This window comes from Mchenga conophoros, linkage group LG15 (genome assembly GCF_057382185.1).
Source record: "Mchenga conophoros isolate Kocher_MC1m ecotype Shallow Benthic linkage group LG15, M_conophoros_male_GT1.1, whole genome shotgun sequence".
Classification (NCBI taxonomy): domain Eukaryota; kingdom Metazoa; phylum Chordata; class Actinopteri; order Cichliformes; family Cichlidae; genus Mchenga; species Mchenga conophoros.
In genome coordinates, this window is record NC_140540.1 from 24,394,508 (window position 1) to 24,420,845 (window position 26,338).

The 26,338-nt window shown below is 38.6% G+C and overlaps 1 protein-coding gene across 1 annotated transcript in view; it reads right to left on the reverse strand.

The window, feature by feature from the left end:
* The window catches only part of xrn2 (5'-3' exoribonuclease 2), a 42,696-nt gene extending 17,549 nt beyond the window's left edge, over nucleotides 1-25,147 (reverse strand). Inside the window, exons 1-26 of the mRNA XM_085248261.1 lie at nucleotides 24,920-25,147; nucleotides 24,165-24,292; nucleotides 23,804-23,915; nucleotides 23,548-23,659; nucleotides 22,866-22,924; nucleotides 22,669-22,758; nucleotides 22,435-22,507; nucleotides 21,685-21,735; nucleotides 21,364-21,521; nucleotides 20,693-20,767; nucleotides 20,038-20,171; nucleotides 18,829-18,886; nucleotides 18,507-18,614; nucleotides 18,334-18,378; nucleotides 17,629-17,760; nucleotides 16,960-17,004; nucleotides 15,103-15,197; nucleotides 12,136-12,271; nucleotides 6,374-6,481; nucleotides 5,593-5,682; nucleotides 5,407-5,479; nucleotides 4,946-5,029; nucleotides 4,315-4,412; nucleotides 2,223-2,302; nucleotides 2,037-2,093; nucleotides 623-691 (exon numbers count right to left, since the gene is read on the reverse strand). Of these exons, the coding sequence (XP_085104387.1) occupies nucleotides 623-691; nucleotides 2,037-2,093; nucleotides 2,223-2,302; nucleotides 4,315-4,412; nucleotides 4,946-5,029; nucleotides 5,407-5,479; nucleotides 5,593-5,682; nucleotides 6,374-6,481; nucleotides 12,136-12,271; nucleotides 15,103-15,197; nucleotides 16,960-17,004; nucleotides 17,629-17,760; nucleotides 18,334-18,378; nucleotides 18,507-18,614; nucleotides 18,829-18,886; nucleotides 20,038-20,171; nucleotides 20,693-20,767; nucleotides 21,364-21,521; nucleotides 21,685-21,735; nucleotides 22,435-22,507; nucleotides 22,669-22,758; nucleotides 22,866-22,924; nucleotides 23,548-23,659; nucleotides 23,804-23,915; nucleotides 24,165-24,292; nucleotides 24,920-24,994 (2,345 nt within the window). The 5' untranslated portion in view covers nucleotides 24,995-25,147. The remainder of the gene's footprint in view (nucleotides 1-622; nucleotides 692-2,036; nucleotides 2,094-2,222; nucleotides 2,303-4,314; nucleotides 4,413-4,945; nucleotides 5,030-5,406; nucleotides 5,480-5,592; nucleotides 5,683-6,373; nucleotides 6,482-12,135; nucleotides 12,272-15,102; nucleotides 15,198-16,959; nucleotides 17,005-17,628; nucleotides 17,761-18,333; nucleotides 18,379-18,506; nucleotides 18,615-18,828; nucleotides 18,887-20,037; nucleotides 20,172-20,692; nucleotides 20,768-21,363; nucleotides 21,522-21,684; nucleotides 21,736-22,434; nucleotides 22,508-22,668; nucleotides 22,759-22,865; nucleotides 22,925-23,547; nucleotides 23,660-23,803; nucleotides 23,916-24,164; nucleotides 24,293-24,919) is intronic.
* Nucleotides 25,148-26,338: the final 1,191 nt, after the last annotated feature.

A 26,338-nucleotide genomic window follows, 5' to 3' on the forward strand; every position in this document is an offset into this window, starting at 1 on the left:
TGACTCTGACTTCCTGCATCACTCTGGTATACGCTGATTGAGCAAGATCAGCTCCGGTGCCCAGTGTCAAAGGTCTCAAAGCACTTGCACAGTCGAGTCCTGCAACATCATTGTGTCTTTTCTCCATCGTTTTCTGCAGTGTTAACATCTGCCCGCTTTCTTCCAGGAGCTTCCTTTAATATGAAGACACTGACTAGGCCAATTCTGTACTGAATAAGCCTTGAAACTGGGGATTCACATCATAAACCCAACTTGGAAGTTTTTTTTTACGGTTATATATTAACGGTGCTCTGAAATCTTTTTTCCATAGACTCCAATAGAACTAACTGCCTTTCTGCAAACAGAGCCACAACATGTTGTAACGATTTATATAATTTCTAGGAACAAACGGACCTAAAGGATGCTGAGAGCCTGAGACAAATCAGACATTCACAACCTATTGAGAAATGAATCAACGCGTACTTGGTCTTTTCATGGAATTGTTACAATAAGAAAAATATATGAATGCTGTATTCTTTAGGAATTACAAGGGCAAATGAAAAAACTATTTCTGCACCTGAAATGAATAAAGCCTTTAATGTTCAACCAGGAATTCATGAGATAAATGCAGAAAAATCCTCACTTTGCTTCAGGCAGGAGGACCGCCTTGAACACAAAGCCATCTGGATACTGGGGATCCTTGAACTTCACTCTGGAAAGAAAATGAAAATCATTTGCAACTGACCACAACAAGAGTTCCATTAGCTCATACTTTAAAGCAAGAATTTCAGAGAAGCAAAATAAATCTGCGCCTCAACACAGAGATCCTGAGACCATGATGGTTCAAATGTTGTCATTTTCTTCTTAACCTCCTTCGCTCAGTCATTTTCAACACGTGCCCAAATGTCTTTTCATCCTTGAAGAATGGCTCATATTACAGTAATGAAAGGGGGGATGGTGCGTACACAGCTCAAAACTATGTGCTGTCAAACAGCTTTGAGCACCAATGGAAACATGACGACGTCAGTGAAGCTTGTAATAAAAGCGATAAGAAAAAAAAAAAAGACTAATCTGGGATGGTCTGTCATAACGTCCATCAGAATCAGCTTTTTTAGCTTATTTTTGGAAGTGGATGCAACAGTTTGTCATGTTTTTTTGTGCGACATCTGTGTTAAAGTTGGGATTCAACTCAAAACTGAGATTTTTAAAAAATAAAATATTTTCTCATCTAAATTTTTCAGGTCATCCAATTTGGGCTACTTGTAGACAACAGATATCAACTCTTGTTTCCAAAAGATTTCACCACTGCTGATGAGAATCTGGCCTCCAACTTTGACTCCAAATGGCAGTTTTCAGTGGACGAGTCAGTGGTGTTGAAGCCCAAAGGAAATGCATAAGGTCAGAAAGTCAGCAGTGAGACCAGGACCTTCCTTTTTACGTATCAGATTATCAGGGATGCCCAATTCCAATGCATTGTAATAGACAAATATTTGCTCTATTCCTATGCTGCACATGTTTACTCCATTTGTCTCAATATGACTTCCCTTTTTTCAGTAAAACTTAATTAAAGGGTTGTGGCTTTGATACCATAAAGATCGGCATGCACTGCAGATGCAGAATTGGACTTTCAGAGAGGGAAGTGGAGAAAAGAAAGAAAAATAAAAACAGCAGGAATGTCTGATACAGTCCAGAAGGGCACAAGCAGACAAGCCTGAAGCGGACATCAGCCAAATTCAAATCAGGGAAGGTTTTTGCTTTTTATAAGTATAGTTGTGGAATTTTTATACAAAGGGATTAAACAGGAAAAAAAACGACATGACCATGAATAATTAAAGACACCTCATGTGTGAACTTTCACCAAGAAATATGTAAAAAAAAAAAATTACACAAATCTGAACATTTTACTGCAATTGTAAAGGCGTTTCCTGTTCTTTGTTCGCCTCCAGCCATACTTGACATCATCGTCATTGTTGGTGGAATTTTAAGTTAAATCCAATGAGTCTTCCCAACATGTACAGTAAATATCAATGCTACAAAAAATGTTTGTGTTGACTTACCCGATTGCAGTGTTCTGTGAAATATCTCGCAGCATTGGAACAGGCGACCTCACCGTACTGCAGGATAACCACAAACAAATACATGAGGCAGATGTCACATTTACCCAGCTCGTCTTCCGTTGGCTTAGAGCGGTGGCAACATGGCACAAGAGGCAGAGAAATGAGAATAAAGTCGGTGTTCCTTACTTATCTGGTAGAATAGGGTCGTCATCGAGATTTAGTCTACCTTGGATTCCATGGCACAGCTCTGCAGGGATCTCAGTGTCCTGATGGAGATAAAGCTGCAGTTTGTATCCACAAACAAATGATGGTTTAATGCAGCAACACTCTATTATTATGCTTCCTCTGATCTTCTTAGGTCATGGACATAAAAGAAGAAAAAAAAAAACTAAACCATCTAAAGCGCAGACAATTACTTCAAGTTGTGTTTGTCCTGCTAGCAAAAATTCTATAGCATCTTTTTAAAGAAGTTGTTTTAAAATACCATCATCTAGAAAATATTTGAGCTCCAAATAAATTCTTGAGGGTAAATATCTGGTACTATGACTCTGTGAATACATTACACATATTCTAAACTAGTGTCACCTGCCTTGTATATGAGCAGCAGCAAATAAAACGTCAGTCCTCTACCTGAAAAACTGCTTTCTACGGGTCTCCAAATCTGCCGTTAGAGATCACACATCCAAATATCCACATTCTATGTTGACTTGAGTCCACACTCAAAGCCATAGTACCAGAAATTTACCCTAAAAATGTGAAGGACCTACTTCAAGTAGTTTTATAGATAATGGAATTTTAAAATGGACCCTCAAAAAAAAAAAAAAAAAAAAAAAAGAAAAAGAAAAAAAAAAAAGGAATTTTTGTGGCCAAAACTGTGATGGTCAGGTGGGAAGATTTTTCCTTATAAACTGCATGTCTGCACAGGAGGTTTTTGTCAAATGTTTTTCAGTAGTTCATCTCATCCTCATCTGACAGTTTTATTTATTTATCAAATCTGTACCTGTCGTCTAGACGGGCTACGTAAAAGTTCAAGTTCATGTAACTGCAGGAGAAGAGGGTCCTCTGAGGTGAAGGCTTTTCTCTCGTGGAACGCAGCGATAAATAAAACCTGCATTATTCTTTCAGTCAGACTGGCCTCTGAAACTCTGAATCCTCTAGATGAACTAATTTTCCTTCGCATCAAATTCATTTCATCGCTGAAAGCAAAGCACACAGAAGCTTGCTTGACTGTTCAGATGCACTCATTAAGAAGTATTTACCCAGCAAGTCTACGCATCGATTGCTTCGGTTTGCAAATGCATAATCAGTGAGACTAAACTCAAAGCGGGCGACACCTGCACAGCTTCAACGCACATCTGCAGCACAGTGACGCGGCAGCATATCAAAGTTTGAGTCACAGAAGAAGAAGACTGTTATTACAGACGCAAACCAGCTGACTCTGTGTGTGTTCCTGTCTAGCTATCTTTGTGAGGACCGAAATCTGCAAAAAAAAGTTTCATTTAGTTGACTTTCATAGAAGTTTTTATTGCACGGTCCTAGGGGCCGTGAAATTGCTGTTGAACTTATCTGCTCCTCTTCCTCCATGGTCCTCTTCGCATATACTGTATCTGATCCCTGTGACTGACACACTCACCCGTCCTCACAAGTTTAAAGGCCTCTTTGAGGCTCAAAATGTGGTTTTAGTGTCAGAGTTACAATTGGGTTATGGTTAGGTTTAGGGTTAGGCATTCATTTTCATTTTTAATGGTTAGGGTAAGGGGCTAGGAAAACCATTATGTCAATGAAGGTCCTCACTAAGATAGCTGAACAGGGTTGTGTGTGTGTGTGTCACGATAACACTGAGCTAAGAGTTTCCTTTGAATTGAAGTTAAAGTTAAGGTTTTTTATTAATTTATTTTATTTAACTTTTCATTTATTTACTGACACATTTTCACTGCATTATTTGTTCACGTTTCCTCTTTTATTATAATTATGTCTCTATTCTTTCACATTACCTGCCTTTATGTTTAGCTTTCATTTATTTATTTTTTTTAGCTCCAGTGTTTCTGTATGATGTCTGGGTGTCTATATCCATGTATAGGTCATGCTGCAGGGATGGAGGGGTGATGAGAGGGTGTAGTCAAGGAGATGCATGTGTGTATTTTTGTTTATTTTCCGTTTTTAATGTGTACAGCACTTTGAGTTGAATCTTTATTGTATGAAAAGAGGTAAATAAATAAAGTTTTGATTGATTGATTTGACTGAAGTGAATGCTTACTGACGGCGTCGGGTTTCTTACCTCGTTAGATTCTGTGCGATACAGTTCATGGATGAAGTCAAAGAGTGGGTGAGACTTCCCCAGAAACAACACGTCACTTCCCAGGCTGTTTCTCCTCTCTGAAACAGAGCACAGAAAGCAGGTGTGGTCAGAAAGGAGAGAAAAAACAAGTGTTCACAAACTGCTACCCTGCTCACACAGGTCTGAGTGTAAACGGGAGAGAAGCCCATGATTAGAAAACAGAAAAATAAAGAGATAAATGACCACATTTATGTCAGAACAATGATAAGAAAGGTGAATATGGGTTCTACTGCAAACTGTACGTTGTGGGGATGATGACTGAAAAAAATAATATCTGCATATATATGCAAATACATAAAACGCACCTGTCTGACTATAACACAGTTCTTTAGACCCTTTAACCCTTTATCCAAACATGGAGAGGAGCAGAGATGGCAGCACTGCAACCCTTTAACATTTTGACACTACAGCCAACCCCAGCTATTGGAGTGCTTTGTTACTGCATTATGGTGATAATGTCAGAATTACAAACATAAAGTGAGTTTTACATCAAACACCTTTATCACAGAAGGTAAAGTTCACCGAAAGAGAAATCCAGATGTTACATTTGATACAATGGGCTTTTACTCACTTTCCTCAGGAGTGAGGTCGGGGTAAACATCAGCCAAAGCCGCCCTCAGCCGACGTTCATCCACAAAAGGCAACAAGGCAACACCTATGAAAGTAGCACCATGATATAAAACAAGTGCACTTACAGTAATAAATAGTGTAATCATGTAATAGTACAGTATTACATTCTCTAAATCAGTTTTTAATGTGTACTCAGGTTATATCTTCTCCTTTTTAAAACTTTTATTCTGAAGTCAAAGCCTCTATATTCCCGCACTGAAACATTTTTTAAGTTTCTGCTGTTTGCACAGGGAATTTGAGCCCTTCATACCAAAATGAGCCGCATAGTTAATATCAAATAAAAAAGTGTGTCGAATGAAACGTTGGCTTAAAAATATATTTCCATTTATTAACAATAAAGATTAAACAAAAACAGCTGTAATAAATCTCTCTGTCCACATTATTTAAATGTCACAGACTCACCCTGCCAGGCGTATTTCTTGCCGTTTAGATCAATGGCAAAGTCATCGGGGTAAAAGTCGATGATCGAGGAATCCTGCATCAAAGGAAGCGATTTAGTAAAACTCAAAAAGACACTGGCACAACTACCACAACTAAAAAGATCAGAGAGCAGCAATACTGCTGAGCCGTTTCATGCCTGAAACTTACCGGACTGCTCATGAGGTTCCTCCATGTTGGTGGCAGGAAGTTACCGCTGGCGGCAGGAAACACTCCCATCAGCTGCTCCAGTGGCTTGAACTGCACAAAACACCCACCAAACAGTCATGTCTGTTGATTAAACCCTGAAGATCGGACGCTGTAGTGTGCGATGCTGCCGTATGATTCACAGTTGTGCGCTGGTGTGTCTTGCATTGCTTTGACATGATCAGTTGATCAAGTTGGATTTAAGTTTGTTTGTTTTTGCCTTGTCTGTTCCACACAAAGTTCCCGCCAGAGTGAACGTTATATTACATTCAGCAGATGATGAGATAATTGAATTATTCCAGCACTTTCTTAATACGACTTCCTTTTTTTCCACCCTTTTGTTACATCTCCCAACTTTTTTAAGACCTATCAAATTCAAAAGGAACTGGTATTGGTTGTATAATTATAGATTTTCTCAGTTTAAACCTTTGATGTGTTTTCCTTGTTCTACTGTTGTTCATTGTGTTATGTTTTAACTTTCATTTCATAACGCCAGCTTAATACTTAGGGAAGACCAACAGGTCAACTGAGGTGAACTTTTACGGTGTTTTAGTGAATTTCTTTAATAACTTGAGCTGCTATCAGTGGCTTTACAAGCAACAAGCTATAGCAGCCTTTAGTTTAAAGGAACATGACTGATTCAACACACTTTCAGATTTCACTGCAGGAAAAACAACATTTCTCACTGAAAAGTCAGAGAGAGAAAGATTGAGAATGAGGAGGAGAGAAATAAATCCATTCTTACTGGTTTGGTGTCCTTCTCAAAGTCTGAGAACATGTCTTTGATGTCTTTGAAGTCAGAGGCGAACGGTGCGTAGTGGAACGGGAAGTACCACTTCCAAGAAGCACAGCCCTGCAAATCAACGAGTAAACAATTCCAATCAACAACTTAGCTCTGAGCTTAAGATCAGTTAATGGGGCCAATGTTTGACTGAAAAAAGAAGCTTGTTGCATATAAAGTAATTAAATGTATGTAATTACATATAAAGTAATTAAGTGTGATGCTGGTGCACACATGGAAGTTATTCACAAATATGAAGAAGGATCCACATCTCACCAGTGGAGTTCTTAGTGGCTTTATCCCTTACCTGGATAATAAATTTGCTTTATGTTCACTTTACAATAATAAAAATACAGGAAAAAATCCAAAAATCAACACATTTCAGTCACTCACATTAGGCATAACTCTCATAAAATCTGGTGACTCATTTTCTGCTCAGTTTAATCATTGGTGTTAGTTTATTGTTGTTCATTCAGCATTAGCTCGTTTGGCACGATATCAACTCAAGCACCCAGATGAGGGGGAAAAAGAAATTAAAAGCAACTTCGAAATGGAAGCAGAAAGCTTTTCTCTGCCCTTTTTCTTTAGCAGCACTAAGCTTAAAATCCAATCTGACCAGTCTAAGGTGGCAGTGCTGACATTTTAAACCTTTCACTGAATCCTCAGGCAGCTTTTGCTTTTTATTCAAACTTTCTACACTTTCAGACATGCCAGATTTTTTTTTTTTAAGTTTGTTTTTTTTTTTTTGGCTTGATGGTTAAACAATAAGAATGAGGGGAAAAAAAACTAAAACTAGACTGTAGTTCAAACCATGATGCCTCTGAGGGAAAGAAAATAAATCTCTCCCACACCTGCTGAGAGGCTCTTGCATCTAAAATGTAATCACCTTCCTCTGTTCTGTGTTTCAGAAATGTTTGCTGACAAAGAAGAAAAAAGCTCTGGGGAAAGAAAAAAAAAAAGTCGTCACCATGCAGTTGGACCACTTATCCTTCCTGAGCAAACATGCCTCGCACCAAAGAACAACCTTCACTTCCCACAATCCACCTTTGAGAAAACGAGGTCCTCCGGTAAATCCACCAATCCTCGCATCTCAGCCAATCTCAGCTTTAAAGCCCAGCACTCTATTATTAAAGGTGGTCATTCAAATGATAATACGGTCCTTTTACCATGATAAAAGGCAGAGGAGGCTCTGATCGCCACATTCGGACGATCGCACAGATCATTTATGGTAATATGGCAAAATGTTTTGTCTCAAGGACTCGGTTCATTTGTGGCAGAGGCTGGCAGGGTCAAAGATCACGAACTGCAGCAACAAGGGGGGGGGGGGGGGGGGGGGGGGGGGGAGAATATGAAAAAAAAATAAAATAAAAAAAAAATATATATATATATATATATATATATATATATATATATATATATACACATATACACAAACACACACACTCTTACTGTCCTGACTCAGAACAGCTGACAACAGGAAGTGAAAGTTGTTACCTCAATATGTTATTAAGTACATGAAGGAGCCACAGATTCAACATACACAGACCTTTCAGTTTAAATATATAAATGGGTGATTTATTCACACTGTGTTCACATTAGTGAGTCAAATAATCAAAAATGCATTAACAGATCTTTTTTTTTTTTTTTTTTTAAATAAACTGAATTTACTGATTTAAAATCCACATGTTGAAAAGAAAACTATTTTATGACATTTCACTAAAATTATTTGGGAGGCACTGAAATATCCACAAAATATCATTTGTTCACTGGTTATTAACATCCACATTGAGCGATGTATGATTTGTTTCTGAAACTGGAAAGCAGACATCTGTAAAAATGTGGGACATTTATTCATGTAACCATTTTAAAATTTGATATTTCATTGGTTCATAATCTGTGCATGTTTAACGACTGCGAGTATGAAAGTACGTCTGAATTGGTTGACTTAGGATCCAGTTACTATCCAGCTGCTCAAGTTTTTTGTTATTTCTTAAACAAAACCCAATAAAAATACTGAAGAAAAATGACAGATGACTTAAGATTACAGTAATATTACCCCAGTGATTGCCAAAGTTTTTAAACAAACATTTTAAATTGATCATCTCCATTTAAAGTTATAAGAACAACAAAACTCGCCCTGTATAATTATCACCACTGATGAGCAACATTAAATCCTTAAAGAGATTTGAAATGTGTCAGGGCTCACCACAAACATTCTGCTCATATTTATTTTTCAATATGCGCTCATTAGATAACTTTCATATGGTTTGTTTTTTGTCACAATGCTGGGAACACTCGGGTCCATCAGCCATGAAATGTAGAGAAATCAGGAAACAGCTCAACCTTCTTTAAACTGAAGAAATAAAGCTCAGTTTCCATTCAGCCTGAAATAAAATAACATTTTTGGACACAGGTTTCTCCCTTCGTTGACTTTTACCCCGACAACTTTGCCCTTCAAAATTGCCTGTCAGTCCTGTAATGCTATAGAGCCCATTAACATCTGCATGCACCGCCGCAAATTACAATAAAAATACTAAAAAGGCAAATCACCAGTGTCAACAAAGCATGAACATTCAAACTGCCATTAGAGAACAGCCTGCTAGTTGGAAAACTGTCATTTGCGGCCATTCGGTTGTAAAGAAATGAATTATTGGCAGAGGAGACCTTTTCTGTACATCCAACAGATTACTGGAGGAAAAAAAAATTAGTTTTTTGCCCTTATGATGAAAAGCAGAGACAGAACGGGGATAAACTGAGCTCTGTCTTCCCCGATCACTTGGTGAGGTGTGCGTGATCTTAACTCAGTCAGTGGCGAGGAGAAACGTGAATGTGTGGCAGCGAAGAGCAGACACGTCTCCGTCCGTCGAGGGCCCGCTAATGAATTCACTCAGAGCGGCCCCCTGAGACGGGCTTTGGATTGGCGAGCGTGTGGAGTCGACAGAGTGTGCATACGAGGAGAGCACAATCAGCCAGGACAAATCCCCCCCGGCTCAGCGCCCTGGCTCTCCTGGAGAGGGACCCCAGCTGATTATTTCATTTCAACATAAAGATCAATATTTTACAACACTACAATGATTCGTGTATAATCACACTGCAAACAACAGCAGCAGATCTCAGTGTTAGATGAGCACGAGTTTATTTCGTGTAAATAAGTAAAACTAAAATAAAAACATAGTAAATAATAATAAAAGTGAGAGTCATTCATGTCGGAAGGCTTCATCTAAATGCAACGAAACACATATCAGTCCCTGGGTTAATTCACTTGTGAGGAGGATTTATCAGAGGACCTTGTTACCTCAGAGGTGAGTTGTGGGAAGTAAAGTTCGCATTTCTGTGTCAGACATGTTTGTTCAGCAACAGTAAGTGTACCGACTCCTCATTAAGGTTTTGGTTTACTTCCTATCAGGTGTGTGGTCAGGCAGGATTAAAGATCAAGCTGTAGCGATCTTTTATTTTCATGTTTTCAATCATCACACAACATTTTTCCTCCGAGTCCTATTCAAATGCAAATCATCTTCAAAAACAACAAGCAAGTGGTTCTGATCTGATTCTACTCATTTCCATATTTTGATTCTTGGACTCTACTAGAGTAGCTTTGCATAATTCACAGTTCAGAATAGTCCTTATTCTTATTGTTCCAATCAGTTTAGCCTCTGACGTTTTAGCTCCCCTCCCTTAAACTAACTTCTTCTCACTGGCTGCTCCGTATAAACAAAAGGTTTGAACCACATTAAGGATATCCTCTCTCTGACTTCACACAAGACCACAAGTAGTTAAAGAAATGAAACAGAGCAGTCAGACCAGTCTGAAGACTGAGCTTTAGGCTCTCCAACACACTATTAAAACTTTGGAAGGACAAATGCTCTTCCTTGAGGAAGAAACATGGTTAGAAAAGAAATTGTTATCAGAGATCACTTAACAGTTTGGTGAAATCAAATAGACTAAAAATAAATCAGAAGCACTCACGGCTGTATTACTAAAAGTAAGAGCATTTCCACATATGAATATGAATAGGCCTCACGGTGTTGGGACTAAACACGTGTACCCTTAAGAAAACCAGCTATCAGTGAAGCTAATTGTTAAACAGGTTCAAATCTTTTAGGAAGCATAAAGACTGAACCCAGGTCATGTGGTCTAATAAGCCCAGATACACCCGGATTTAGAGTGACAGGAACATCACAGTGAGAAGAACATCAAATTAAGTTACGCACATGCCTAGCAGCAACAATACAAGCAAGTGAAGGCAGTTTTATCAGTTGCTTACATCAAGGCTCAGCAATGTTAGTTTCCTAAATAATTATGTCATGTGAACACCTGAATATACTGAACAACCAGGTTTTACCATCAATGGACGTTTCACAGGGCATGAAGCTCGTTTCCACATAGACCTGGAGAAGACTTCACACAACTAGGCTGCCTCTCCCACTACCTCTACAAGCTTGTGGTGAAAAATGAAAGCAACTTATCTTTAATGTCCAGCAGGGGGCAACTCCTTTCACTGCATGAACAACTCCTGTTGTATCCAGATCTACAGGAAAGTGTCCCTCCTGCACACTTTGTTTATGACTTCAGCAAAGTCCCTTCTGGTTAGCTGATGCTCTCAGCTGCTAGTTTAAAGTATACGTGAATTCATTTTGTGTATTTAAAGTAAAATCGAGGATACAGCAGAGGAAAAGCAAGTATCAACATGTAGTGCTCTTCTCAGTCAGATCCACCCATTTCCCGTAACTCAGGTTTCAGCAAGCAGCAACAAAATCCAGAATGATCAAATGCTTCAGAAACTAATGAGCGATACTTAACCCTGATGCATCGAGCAGGACAGAGACTCTCACTGTATGCTGAACACAATGACAAAGCTTTATATTCTATTCTATAAATGGCTTTATCCATGTTACTCAGTCGATGTACCTTACAGGTTCACCTTTACAGAGAATGTGAGGTTTCTGTGTCAAACACAGGTTCTGGTCGCGAAATGACAAGAAAAAGAAAAAAAAGCATCCTTATCCTTTAGCTTCCCCTCAAAAACTTTAGTGATTTTCTCAGTCTTTGTTTGCACTGTTAGCACAAAGTTCTACTCTGTGCATCATTCACCTTAAATTTTTCCCCTCAGTGTCTACATGAAAGCTAAAATATCCAAAAGTTAGAATTCACCTTGTGGCAGCCACACTCTTGATTTAATTTTACGAAAGCTATCGTTAACTTTTGTTAGCAAGAACTTCATGTGATTAATCTTTTTACACATGTATAAATAAGACCTTAACTAAAAAAATGTTACAAAAAAAGAGAAAAAGAACTGCTGAAAGACGAGTATGTGGAAGTTCAAGGAGAGAAGCACTGCTCTGAAAAATAAACTCTTAACCTTACCAGCAATATTTGGGAACTTAACATAATTTGATTCTGTAACTCAGGAACAGGATCAGAAAGGTTGATGTTGTGCATAAATTCATCAAAAAAACGACTAAATACACCTGCCTCTCCATTTGTAAAGGTGGAAATTTAGCTTGGATCGTGGTATGTAATGAAAGCTCGGGGTTCAAAGTTCAAAGAAAACTATTAAACGGTTTCTAAAGCTAGCATCTGGGTGAAGTAAAGGCTTTATAAACCAGTGAGAATATGTTTCTCAGCAGGAAAAGAAAAACACGGGAAAAAAAAAAAAAAGAACACATCGCTGCTGAAGACATGCTCGTTTGTACACAGTACTGAACCCACCGTGTGACTTCAGTTACCTGGTAATAGTAGCGCAGTACCCAGCAGAGACCCTCCACGTACGACTGGACCACCTTCCGCCTGAAATCCTCATCTGTCGCGTCCACGTCAAACTTGTTCTTGTAGTACCTCTGCTTCCAGCCTTCCTCCCACAACCTGCAGGACACAAAGGGGTGGTCACACTCACTCAGAAGATTGAACTAACTTCTTAACCAACAGCACTAACCAAGAAAGACATTACACACAGGTCCAAACACTGAGATTTAAGTCATCTTACTGGAAACCACACTGTGGGGTTATTATTAAGTAATTTAGTCATCAGTCTCCTTAAGAATTCAAATGAATAATAATTAACAAGTATCTCTGTCAGCGTGCGTGCACAAATCAGTCTTAGCTAGTAGTAGTACAGCCAGAAAATGTGGCACGGGGAAGTTGATGGTAAGTGCTCTGCATTTTGTTTTGCTTGTTTTTCTTCCATCTTCCATCCATCAGAACAGTGTCAACTACCACAGCCAGTCAAATTTCATATTTACCAGTGGACTGTCCAAAAGGCCAGGAGATGACCTTTGGAGTAGTTAATTAGGCATCAACACCCACCTTCCCAACACTGACCTTTAAATAAAATCTCATTTGAGGGAATTCTGCCCAATGCAACATTTTGGGGGTTAAAATGTGGATTAATTTGCGCACAGCTCCAGACTTCCACTAACATGCTTTCATTCAACATTAGTAACATCTGTCTGAACCCCACCACCTCCAACAACTTCACAATGTCTAATTTTTTTTAGACTGCCCCCACCTGTACTGATGACCACACAAAAGCTTGATATCTCAGTTAGTAATAAAGATGGGAATATGGGAAATCAACTCCACTGGTACAAATACTGCCAATGGCCAAGAATTGCAAATCCATTGTTGATTATTGGCTGACATGACCAAATCTTTACAGTTTAGGTAAATCTGAACAACATATTCAAATAAATGGCTCATCTATAGGCTGAAAAACCAGCTGGAACAGTTCAATGGCTATGACTTCGCGGTAGATTTGGGGCGGCGATGCCGTTCTGCACACATAATCAGGGTCGTCCGGCATCTGCGCGGCGGCTCCTCGGAGCGGCCTGCGGGAAGCTGCCGACTCCTGAGAGAAAAGCCTCCATGAATACCAATTTAGCCCGATGGATTTAGCAGCTCTGACGAGTGCGTCACAGAGGAATTTACTCGAACGCTCCTGCTTTCCATATTAATCACGTGCAGAGGGGAAGTGGGAGCTGTTCAGCAGAGCAGGGAGTGTGTGTACAAATGTGCGTACTAATATGTGTGTGTGTGCGCGCAGCGGAGATGGCAGAGAGTTAAAGAGCTTGTGGTGCAGCTCGGTGGCATTAATGAGCACGTCTCTCCTCTTCTGTTTGTTAAAGCGACCTTTGCTGACTGAAGTTCATCTGCACAGATTTATTTTTAAGGTGTTTTATTAACTGCATGCACGCGGTTCCCTGGGCATTCAAATTACAGGTTATTTGTGGTTATGAAGGAGCTTCCAGTTATAAACAGCTTCAAGAAAACTCGACAGACAGCAGCCGATTTACAATAATGATGAAATAAATGACTGACCTCATAAACAAATAATTTTGTTTTGCCTATTTTCTGGTCACCGTGTGAGCCCAGCAGAGACGCTAAATGTGCTGAGAAAGGAGCCAATGAGCAGCTTGTCTGACACGCCAGCTTTGTTACTTGCAGAGTATTATTCGGGTCGTGGCGGTTTGTAAAAGCAGGTTTAATTCAAGCATAGCTCTTTGGTGTGGGCACTTTGAGAGTTTGTACCTGAGAAGTCAGTGAAAGTTGTGTTATGAAACCTTGTTTTCACACCAAAATTAATTTATTGTGATTAACTTTACTTATAATTAACTTAAACTAAAAAATGTCTTGCTTACAAAGTTGTATGAGTTATTAAAATGATTAAAATGACATTTCTATGTGCTGTTGGGTTTCTTTAATCATAAAAAAAGAATAAACCCAGTAAGACAGGGAGTCTTGACAGGCCTACAGCTGAAGTTTAAATTATCCCAAGCTTTAAATAAATATCTTTATTAATTCCACTGACAACCACTTTGGCTTTAAAGCCAAACATTCACTGACCTGTGTGCACATTCCTAATTGTAAATAAATACAGGGGGGAAAAAGTGTGTTGAGTCAAAAGAGGGGTGCCCAAATACACCATAAGTGTTCATCACGAGTGTTCAGGCTTACTGGAGCTGTATCCTCGGTTCTTTTTAATCTATATGTTGATGACTTATCAAAGAAGCTGAAAGTGGGTGGATGAATAGCAGCTTTTTAATGAACCACATTATGTATGCAGATGATTTTGTGGTCTTTAGTCCTCTTTGCAGTGGTCTCCAGCAGCTCCTTCATATATGCTTTGCTTATGATGTGGAAAATGAGCAGAGCATAAGAGCGCTGTCATGATTAATAGAGCCAAAGAGGAGAAACGGGGGAAAAGATATCCTGAAATTAAACCGTCAGTCTGGAATCTAACTGTCTGCACTAAGATTTAAGACTAAATAAGACTTCGGATCAAATGATGGATGACGAAGATATTTATAGGAAGATAATGTATGCACAAGCTAACATCCTGCTGTAAATGTTTATTGCATATACAGGTAGGATGAAGAAGTCTATCTAGAAGATAGTGTACACCTCTGCATGTTGCATACCTGTGATGAACAAACTACAGGAATATGAGTTTATGGATATAATGAAAACATGAAGTAGTTACAGAAGAGAACAAGATGATATGGTGCACGTGAGAAGTTTGTTTGCTTGAATCGTTTAAAGGGGAACAATTTATTTGTAGGCTTATTAATTCTAAAAATGAAATTAATGCGGGTTAGCAAATATAAGAAATTGGGGGAGATTCTGTATTCACTTTAGATTAAAACACAGTAATCCCACCCTTTGCTGTGAGCCCGCCCACCTAGTTTGTAAGGATTTACCTGACGTTGTCTTCAGGCTCCGGCTCGCTATCGCTGTCATCAGCTTTCCTCTTCACTCCCCTGCTGTCTGCACTGTCACTGGGACCTGCAGACGACTACCGAGGGTGATTAAACCCCAAAAAACACAAACACACACACACACACACACACACACACACACACAATTAAAACCCTGACTGGACTACTTGAGCATGAGCAGAAGCACTTTCAAACACAACAGGTTAGCGGTCTTTCCTTTCACACAGCAGCAGTGTTGTAGTGTTTGCATTGAGCTTTAACAGTTCTGCCTGTGCAGACGGAAATCTTTAAATTCTCCCCAAAGAAACAGTTTCATTAAACCGGTGTGTCGCTGGAAATAGCAGAATATTTTAAAATTTCCTGAACAAGCTTTATGGTCACTGAGCTGTGCTCCACCGCAGTCGGCGTTCATTCTCGTTATCTGATACAATCTAAAGCGATTGCTTTGCATTTTAATATAACTCAAAACAAAAATAATTCCTGGACCATGTCTGTTTTAGTTACACAGGTCTAAGTTGGTAATATTACTCTTTCATTTGAAGAGAACAGATTCTCAGGTCACTAATGTAATACTTTTAAAAATCTCTTATCCAAGTACTAGTATAGTAGTACATTTGCATCAGTTTTAAAATGTATTATTCGACCAAGAGAAGCAACAAAATCTTTAAAAAGGAGAAGATTGAACTGATCAATATTTCCTGTAGTTCAAATGAAACGTGATTATTGGTTAATCGTTTTAAAAAAAGGGTATATAAAAACTGCCTATCTATCTATCTATATATAGTAAATGCTGAGCATTATAACACCTTTCTGCTCACAATGAGTCGACTATATGCATTCACGTCAGGTAAAGCTGCTCCTGCATATACATGTGTATTGTCTGTGTTTGAAGGACACTGAATCCGCTGCCTTAGCTACAAGCTTTCCTTTTTTTTGCCCCCTTGAAGCCTTTGTACTCTTTTCATTCATGTGCTAATGTATGGTCGCCTATTGACAGCCGATAAAATTTAACGCTGCACGACGGCAGGAAATTTACCAACTTGGGAGACACTTTAGAATACAGACGCTGGCGTTTTGTTCAGTTCTGTTTTTTTTTTTTTTGTTTTTTTTTTTTAAACAGGCTGCCATTTTCTCCAAATATAAATGATGGCAGAGAAGAAACGCACAAACTGACTGATAGAGCAGCATTTAAATCAAATTTTTATATTTTGCTGATAGAAGAATCTCTACAGGGGAAAAAAAAAAAAAAAAGCCTTTTTCCCAATAACCTAAACAGCAGAATTAAAATCCCCCGAGTCCTTAACTGGGTGTTTTCCAGCCCCTGGAGGTGTAAACAGACACACACTTGAGAAGAAGAGGAGGAGAGAAGATTGTGAAGAGACTAAGAGATTATTCAGGGGATCAAAATGGTGAGGACACAAACTCTCCCGCGTGTCAGTGGTTTGGTTTCCTGTTGGTTATTTATGACTTGACACACTTTAAAACGATGCTGAACACAAAAACCAGCACCAACAAAAAAAAAAAAAAAAAAAAAAAAAAAAAAAATCACAACTCATATTGTGGTCAACTTAGGCACACAACTCTCAGTGTGACCTCCCACTTATATTCCACTTAAGAGGGGCAACCAATCAGAAGAAAGTTGGGCGTGGAGAAGAGCAAAGACGATTGTTTCAAAAGAGGATGAACAGAGGGGGCTCCACTGAGGCTCAGTATAAAGGAAATAATGATTATTTGGAAGCATAAATCCTGCACAGCTCGAGTCCAAGAACAAAAGGCATTGTGCTGAAAACTAACGCAGCGAGTCAATGTTAACACAGTGATATACAACTGCCAACTTACATTGCCTCCATTCTTCATCATGGCCTTCAAGGATTGAGCAGCACTCTGAGGGGAGAAAGGAAAAGGACTCCATGGCTCATTGCAATAAAATGTCAGGTTTCAAACAAAACAGTACAGGATACAATAATCACATGACTTATGGGTCCGTTATTCCTGCAATTCTCGACCTCGCAAATGGTGCCACACAGCAGGAGTGACGTCATATTTACTGGCTGCATTTTTGGTGTTATTTTGGCCTATTGCGCGCCTCTCACTCGTTGTAGCCTTGCACGGGTTGAAGAAACTTCCGTCTTGACTTCTTCTCCTGCTACACGAGCACACATGTGGTGGTTTGGTCTGAGTGGCGACACCCATCACTCAGAGTAATGCAAAGAGTACTCGCGCCCTCAGTGTTGGTATAAATGGCACAGACCTGAGGTCTGATTGTGCCCAACAAAACCAATACTGAGTGTAACGGACCTCTATGAAAAACACAATGCTGGATATGACCACACCAAGTATGGATTGCTGGTCCAGCTCGGTGGTAACTCATATTTCTGAGAAAAATCTCAGAATGACAGATCACGACAACATTACGCAAGAATCAGTAAGAGTTTTGACAAACTGACCATCAGTACTTAAAGACTTTACACAAAACAAAACCAATCTGATAGAAACACCCAGCTTTACCATGTTTGACTGCATCCTCATGTCACAGGCCTGGTGCCGAGCATTCTGGACAGCCTCGGGTCGGTCTCTTCTCCCCAGGGCATGAGGGGCAAACTGACCCGTGGTCAGGTAGGCCGGGCCCTGCTGCTCCGCCTGCAGAAACATGGACAGAATATCTCAACTCAAGCCCATAACTGTAAGAATGCAACTATGAGAACTCAAAAATAAAACAGCATGTGTAGTTTCAAATAGTTTTAGGGAACATCAGGATGAGTGGAAATGCTAAGAGCAGCAGGCTCTCGATGACTGATCAGAAACGTGGCATGCCATAAGTAAAACAGAAACACTGTCACACTTTGACTTCTACTCTAGGCTTTGTTTTTGGGTGAAGTCGAATCACACCGATTAAATCAGCTTCATTTTAATTGCATGCTGTGTTTATAGCTTTATAGTGTCTTTAGTAACCATGAAAATGAGACTGATATAAACTTCTCCATCTGAGTTCAACTCGAACTAGAAAAGTATTTTTAAGTGATATCTGCTGATTAGGCAGAAAATGACACATTAGGTTTTCTGCCCCTTCGGAGGTGACTCTGCATTGAAAATAAAGGCTAAACTTTAGCAGCAGAAACACCTGAAAAGTTTACTTTATGGCACAACAAAGATCCTATATAGTAAATTTAAACTATAAAGCCAAAATATCAGCATCATTTTCATCATACTCACTTTCATTCTTTTTCTTTTCTCTTTGTTTCTTCTCTTAAAGTTTTCCTAAAGAAAGAAGATGACATCGTGAACGATAAAATAGATTCATAAAGAGCAGAAATACTCGAACATTTCCTCGTCTTCATCTCAGGTCTAAAAGACTAAATCTGAGGAGAGAAAGTTGTGAAAATCACCTCATCCTCTTTGCGTTTCTTGAAGATGTTGTCCTCAGCAACGCCCACAGCCTGCATGATCATCTCAACTCGCTCCAGGTTGACGTATCCGTTCTGTGTCAGGTAGCCCTGCAGAAGCACGTATGCACAGGGTGACTCTACACATTAAGTGCAATTGTTCAAAAACAATGATACCTATATCTATATATAACAATGATATCATTTTTCTTCCAGCGTTGGTTAAAACATTTGAAAAAAAAAAAAAAAAACAAAAACACACCAAACAAATAGAAAAACCCTGGACACTGCTGCCTGCAGAGCTCAGATAAATGATGACACTCACTCCAGTTTTGTGAACAACATCTTTGTAGATCCTGACCAGTCGATCTATCGCTCCCTCTCTGGGGGAAACAAACAAAACCATGAACCACAGATGCAAACAAACTCCTCAACTTTTATTTCATTAATAGGGATGGAAGACTGAACATACAAATCTCAAATCTTTTTTTATACAACAGAAAAAAACAAACACCTTCTGTATATTGCACAAACAAATAACAGCACAAAAAGCTTGAAAACTATACGAGTATGAAAAACACAATAAATAATAATAGCGTTACAGTGGATACAGCACTTAATATAACATTTCTGACAGTTGATTAGCTATGAGATGAACTTGTGGCTTTGTAATTAGAGCCAATAATAAAAAAATAAATACATAAATACTCTCTCCAGGACATTTGTTAAATTTAATTATATTCATTTTAATTGTTTACATTTATATATTTAAATTTATTAAATAATTATTATTAAATGTAATTATTATTACATTTTTATTTATTTCACCAAATCTATTATTTAAATCACTTGATTTTTTATATTTATTTGAAAGGTTTTATTTATTTATTTATTAAGTGAAAAAACATGGATGGATTCTAATAAGCTCAGGAATAAATACATAAAAATCTATTCACCCGAGTAAAGTCTGGGAGGAGACAGAAATGCCTTTTTGGGGTAGAGTCAGAAAGGACAGATTTAAAAAATAAATAAATAAATAAATAGAAAAGCTACCTGCTGTGGCCTTGTCCCATGAATAACAAATGAAAAGTAGTTTTACTCCTCAAACATGTGCATTTTACTTTGTTTTCTTTCATTTTCTTCATTTTGGGGTCTTTTTATATTTATGTGTTTTGTTTCATTTGAGTTTTGTTCATTATGTTTCTTTTTTGGACATTTTTTTGTTGTTGGTGTTTTTTCCCCCATTTTTCTGTGAATTTGTGGCTTATTTGTAACCCAATCATTAAATATTACCCTACTGTTTTCTCTGATTCCCCTTTTTACATCATGGTGAGTAACTGTATGTACATTCTGGGTATTATTAAAGTAAACTTATGACAGCGCTTCATAATAAGTTCTTGAATAACCTTTCACTGCAGACACCCCTGTTACCACTTCCTGAATTGACACCACATTTAAACAGCGTGTTTCAGATTGATAGTCCCTGATGAAAGAACTGTATAAAGCAGTTTTAGGACGATGAACTGATGCTCACCTGATTTCTAAGGACGGAAGATGTGGTAGGAAGTCATTTCCAACAAAGAAACACATAAAGACCCAGTCATCTACACTCCTCTCAAAGTCGAAGGGAAAAGGCAGACTGGCCATGGTCAGCTCTCTGGCCAGGTACTAAAGAAAATATGAGAATTAATGGAGATGATTGAGAAGGTCATTTTATCATTGAAGCAACACTTCAGCTCCTGCTTTCATGTTCAAATGCTGTCCATAACAGATAGAGGCAGAACATTCCTCTGCAGTCTGTCTTTGATTACTTCTGAGAAAAAAAGAAAAGCTGATGATTCAAAGGAAATGTTCAAGGTAAGGCTGAAATCTTACAGCGAAGCTGACCTGAACACTGAACAGAATATATTAAACACATGTAACGAACTCTCAAAACATTATTTCATATTCTTACTCTTCCTCAAAATAGTTTCAGAGGTGCCCGAGGTTAGGAACCATCATTTTAAGCACCACAAAGGCAACCCACTGCGTTTTATTTCTGTAAAACTCATTGAACCCTTCCAGTTGGATTGCACAAATTTGATCGTTCTAGATCGATTTCATGTTTGTGAACAAAAGGTGAGATTTTGACCCTAAAATAAACAACTAAAAAGAAAGAAAGCTGATCGAAGTGAGTTTGAGTGACTGACCTCCCGCAGAACACATAGTCTGATGAATATGAACTCCTGCTCAGCCGACGGCATCGTGTTTGCAAACTCATCATGCTGTAAAACAGACATAGGTTCAGTCCGCTGACAGAGTGTATACTGCGCACTTTAAATGGCAAATGTCAGCAATGGGACATCAAACATAAATTATTTTTCAGCAGTATTTTTTGAGCCAGAATTGACCATATTTAGACAAGAGGTGGAGTCCTAAGTTATTATGTAACACTAGCTGGCTTGGTTAGAAAGCTCCACCTGTAAACTGTGCAGGCGTAACAAAGATACAGAAACATGCTAATTGCATAATAACAGATTGATAAAATGTTAAAACTTCATTCAGCAAAACCAAACCACAAACTTCTAGGTCAGCGCGATAGTACAACTATCAGGTAATTTTCCTAAAATGCTCCAAAAAGCACCACAAACATGGTTGAGAGGTGGTTCCAGTTAAAATTCCTGTAGGACAACAAACATGGCCCATTTAAACAGCTCCTACACTGAAAAAAAATTCACAGCTCATTTTGCAATGTGCACAAACAAATGTTCCAGTCAAAGACTTTCACTCAAATCGTGGATCTTCAAACTACGCTTTAAAGCTTTGTTTTTTCAGACAGCAGTGCTAACAGGGACGTAAACTTCAGAGTCGTGTTCCTCACCTGCCCCTGCTTCTCTCTGGGCATCCCCTGACAGTCCTTGATCTCGTGGCCAGTCTGTCCGCAGAGACCGCAAGGTCGCGGTTTGTTGGGTTTAAACTCCTCTCTGATGATCGTGAAGTTTGGCTCGTGAGTGGCCAGGCCCAGCATGATCAGGTCAGCTGACATGCAACGAAAACACATGGTCAAACTACTTGGTTAAAATATAAATTAGTCATTCAGACAGCAACACAAGATCTCTTGAATATGCTGGGTCAGAGGAGGTAAATGGCTTCTATTAAGAGCACTTATCCTGACTTTAAGAGGGCGGATCTGAAGGCTTACCGTCAGCTCCACACAGGCAGTGATGCGTGTTGGGGTCATGGTTGGGCTGAGCTGCAAGAGTCGACCATAAACATCGAGTCAACAGAAGATCAGACAGAGTGTGTGTGTGTGTGTGTGTGTGTGTGTGTGTGTGTGTGTGTGTGTGGGGGGGGGGGGGGGGGGGGGGGGTGAAGGCTTGTACTTGATGTTTGGTCATCAAAGGTCACCTATCAAATTTGACTTCAAGATAGAAGAGTCAACCTGATAATCAACAGCACTTTAACTTTGAACTGTGAATCTGTCACTACAGTTCAGAGTACTTCACATCAGAAGCCTCCCATATTTTCGCTTTTTCCATTTACCATTCTGCAGTGCAGCTGCATTCAAGGGGAATTACTGTGCTTTTTTCATTTCTTCTATCACAAACACGGTCTTACATAAAAAATGGCTTCAAGGATTCAAACAATGAGGTCAACATATGTCAAAGCTCAGCTTCAGACTGCTGCCGACGAGATGAGACATACTTAATATGGTCATCTCAGGCACAAACCTTCAGTTTGGGAGCGACAGCCAATCAGAACAAAGTTGGCTTAAGGACCTAAAACACTGAGGCACTACACCAAGACCCAGTGAAAGACGAAGATTATTTTGAACATTAAGTATTGCAAAGCTTCTTCATTAAAGCCAACCATAAAAATATGGAGGTGAAATAATCATAAAAGGTCCCTTTAATTAAATCATTGGAATTGCTCTGAGTGTTAATGCATGTACCTCTCTGTCTCCTGATGAAGTCCATAATCTTGTGTTCACCTTCACCTGGGACGCTGGCATCAGACAGGAAGACCTGGATAACAGAGAAACTGAAGATTAGTGCCTGAAAATGCAAAATACCAAGAGCTGAAAACTACAAAAAAAGAGGAACGTAAGGATGATTAAACTGAGTCATTTTATTTTATAAAAGAAATAGTTGTGGGCAGGTAACATCTGGCCATAAATTAGACTCACAACAATATTCTTCCATCCTGGATCGTTGGTGAGTCTTTCGGCCACATAATATCGCAGACAGTGTGCCAGGTTGTCCATGAACTCTGTTCCCTGCAGAGAAAAGTCACTGAATCATCCATTCAAGTACAAATCCTGTAACTACGTTGTTACAAGTAAATAAAAGTTAGGCAAGATTTCACTGGATGGAGTAAACTTACTGGGGTGATACAGTTGCTGTCAAACCTTTCTTTAATCTCCTCCGGAGGAAGATAACCTCCTGTAGACGGAAAAAAAAAAAAATCTCAATATTATACTGAGAAGAAACTAGAGGGCGGAGTTACCCCCATGTGGCTGCATTCCCTATCCAAGCTGGACAGAGAAAGAATCAGAGGGGAAAAAAAAAAAAAATCAGCAGATTTTTTACACTGAGCTGAAATTGATCCAATCGGGTTTAAAAACAAACAAACAAAAAACCAGGATGTTGTTTTTTTTCCAGATGTAATGCTTCAAACTCTTTTTGAGAGTTTCAATCTTCCTCCAAGAGAAAATCACCAGGAATATATTAAATACACATTTGTTTTATAAATGTCCAAAAATATTTTTCAACTGGAGTGTTTAATAAATCATTTCATACTTTAAAAAAAAAAATCAATCAATTTGCATATGCAAGTTTAATTTTTATCATATTTGGTACATCTGCCATTTTTTTTTGCAATTTATTGTTTAAAAATCAGTTAATTTAGGTTTTTTTGGGGAAAAAAAATACACACAGATGATGCACAGCCCTCAAAAACTCCATGCATCAAATTTGACGCAGTTAACATTACAGTGTTTTGAATATCACATTAAAATATATTGCCCGTATTTTCAGTCCAGCAGTCAAAGAGGCAAATAAAACACCTTTCTGGATGACCTCCTCTCTCACGCGACTCTTCTCCTCCACCAACTCGACCCCTTCTTTGGAGGCACGAAACCGCCGAGAGCGCTGCTGATTCATTTTGGCACGTGGAGCCTGGGCAGAGTTAACTTTAGTTTACATCAAAGCTACTGTCAGATCGGCGTAACACTGAAAACAAGTTTACTTCACACACAGTAACACTTGTGAATGCTCATCAGTGAAAAAAACTGCACGTTTCTGTTAACGGCAGCAGCTTACCACTCCGTCGATGGCCATGTAGAGAACTCTCCTCGGCCGCACGATGTTAAACAGGCGGTCAATGTACTCGAAGATCGCGACCATCATTTCATCCTCGTTTTTGGGAGCCGGTCTGTGGAGGAAGAGACAAAGTGAAGACTTGGTATGGCTTCATTTATGAACTTTTATATATGTATAAATTTGTATAAATATTTCAAATTTAGAAAAAGACTGTTTCAATGAAATTATTGACTTCCAAATAAATTACACTGGAAACAAAAACCTCACAGGGAGTAGGTTTCTGTTATATCAGAAATGAACTGAGCTGTAAATACAGAAGATCGGTCTTTTATGTCCAGATTAAACTGAGAACGGTTCCTACTTGTCTTCTGGATGCGTGCAGGGGTGAATGATCCCATTCATGTCCAAGTACAAATTGTCAAATTCCACCTCATTGGGGTTTGGCTTCGTTGTATCAACAGGAATACGAACTCCATTACACTCCTTCCCCTGTTAACATGAAAGGAAACAAAAAAATAACCTTTTTTGCATCAGAGCTGCAACTCCGGACAAAAATACATCTTCAGCTGTTGTGAGCTGCACTCACACAGAACCTAGTGACATTTCTACAGACATGTATGTCAGGTTACAGCACAGATTTCAGAAAGCTTTGTGATTACGCAGGATATGTATGCTGTAGACAGTTTTTTACTTTTGTATGCAATGTTTATGGCAAATAGCTCTTGTGAATCATAAAGAAACGAGGAGTGGCTCAAAACATTTGCACAGTACTGTTTAACAGCAGACCAGTAAAGTAATTATAGCTATTGTTAATTTTAACAATACAAAAACAACGAATCCAAACACTTTCTGTGTTTGCTGTCAGGTTAAAGTTCCGCGTGGGTTTCAAACATTCACACAGCAGCAATGTTATTTACAGTGTCACGTGTAAGTAAACAGACTGCACGAGCTTTGATTTATCGTCCCCACTCTCGCCAAAACATTTCGCATTGCCATAGTAACTTCACCCGCTGTGTGCAGCGATTAAAACGCAGTCAAATGCGCGAGAAGAGTGTTAAAAAGCTTCCCGATAATGTTCCTCGGACAGGCTGCTAGCTTTCAAAGCTAACCACTCACCTTTTCCTCCACACAGTGCACAATAATTGATGGATATTTTCGGCTGAGCCAACGGAAAAACGCCGGAACTCCCATCTCCGGTAAACAGTCGTTTCTATTTCAACGGTTAAAATACGAACAAGTAGGCAATGATTAAAACAGCTTAAATAAAAACAAGATCTTAACTGTCGATGCGTTGGCTACATGCTGCTGGCCGTAGCCATTGTGTACCTTTTCCGGTTTATGTCGAATATTTCCGGAGCATCCTGAAGTGTCTCGCAACTCCACAGCGACCCCATAGGTCGGAGACGGTACTGCAGGCATCCAACGGTCCTGATAATGGAAACAACTGATCCACCAGGATTGTAAATTAATGAATTAATAAAATAAATATTTATTTCTGGACTATAGTCACCACTTATGTAAGCGGAATATAATGTTGAAAACTGACTGGGATCTATATTTCCTCCTTAATACTTTATTTTTGTTATTAGGGATATTAATAGATGTAGATAGAACTTTATTAATCCCTCGGGTGGGTTCCTCTGGGAAATTCGATTTCCAAAAAAGCACAGCACCGACAGAAGTTACAGAGTTACAGAATATTATATATATATATATATATATATATATAATACACACACACACACACACACACACATATATATATAAATACAGAGACAATATAAATAAAATATACGAAGGGGATAAATAGAATAAATAGGAATAAAAATAAAAATACAAGTGAATATGCAGGTATTGTTAAATTAACATGAGTATAAATGAGTATAAATCAACTGCTGAACGATCTTTGCTTCCTGAGAAAGTCTCTGAACTTGTCAGCGTTCATATTTTCTTTTTTTTTTCTTTTTTTTTTTTTTGCCTGTCCCGTTTGGCTCTTTTGCCATCAGAATTATTGTCTAAAGGCAAAGAAAGATGCCCAACGGATTTACTTTACCAAATTGACCATCCCAGCCTTGCCGTAATGGTCCATTTGATTCACCTTTTATTGTTTATTTTATTTTCACTTACTGAATACGGGACAGACTTGACTGGGGGAAAGAAGGGGAGAAAGAAAGAGGGAAAGAGAAACAGCTGAGAAGAGGGACGGGGCGTTCATATTTTCTAAAGTTGTCTAATGCAGTCAATGAATTAATAATTTACTTTAAAACTTTTTTAGAAAATGACAAATAAACAACACATATTATGAATTTTAATTTTAATATTGTTACAAACATGTACTACAGGGGTATGTGCTCTGTCACTCAGTGTTTTTGTTTAAATAAAATATTACATAATAATAATAATAATGATAATAATAATAAGCATCATCATCATCATAATCATCATCATAATAATAATAATCACTTCTATAGTTGAGTTTTCATGTTAAAAGTGGGGACTGAAATGAAAACAGTGCTTTGAAGAAACCACCGAAAG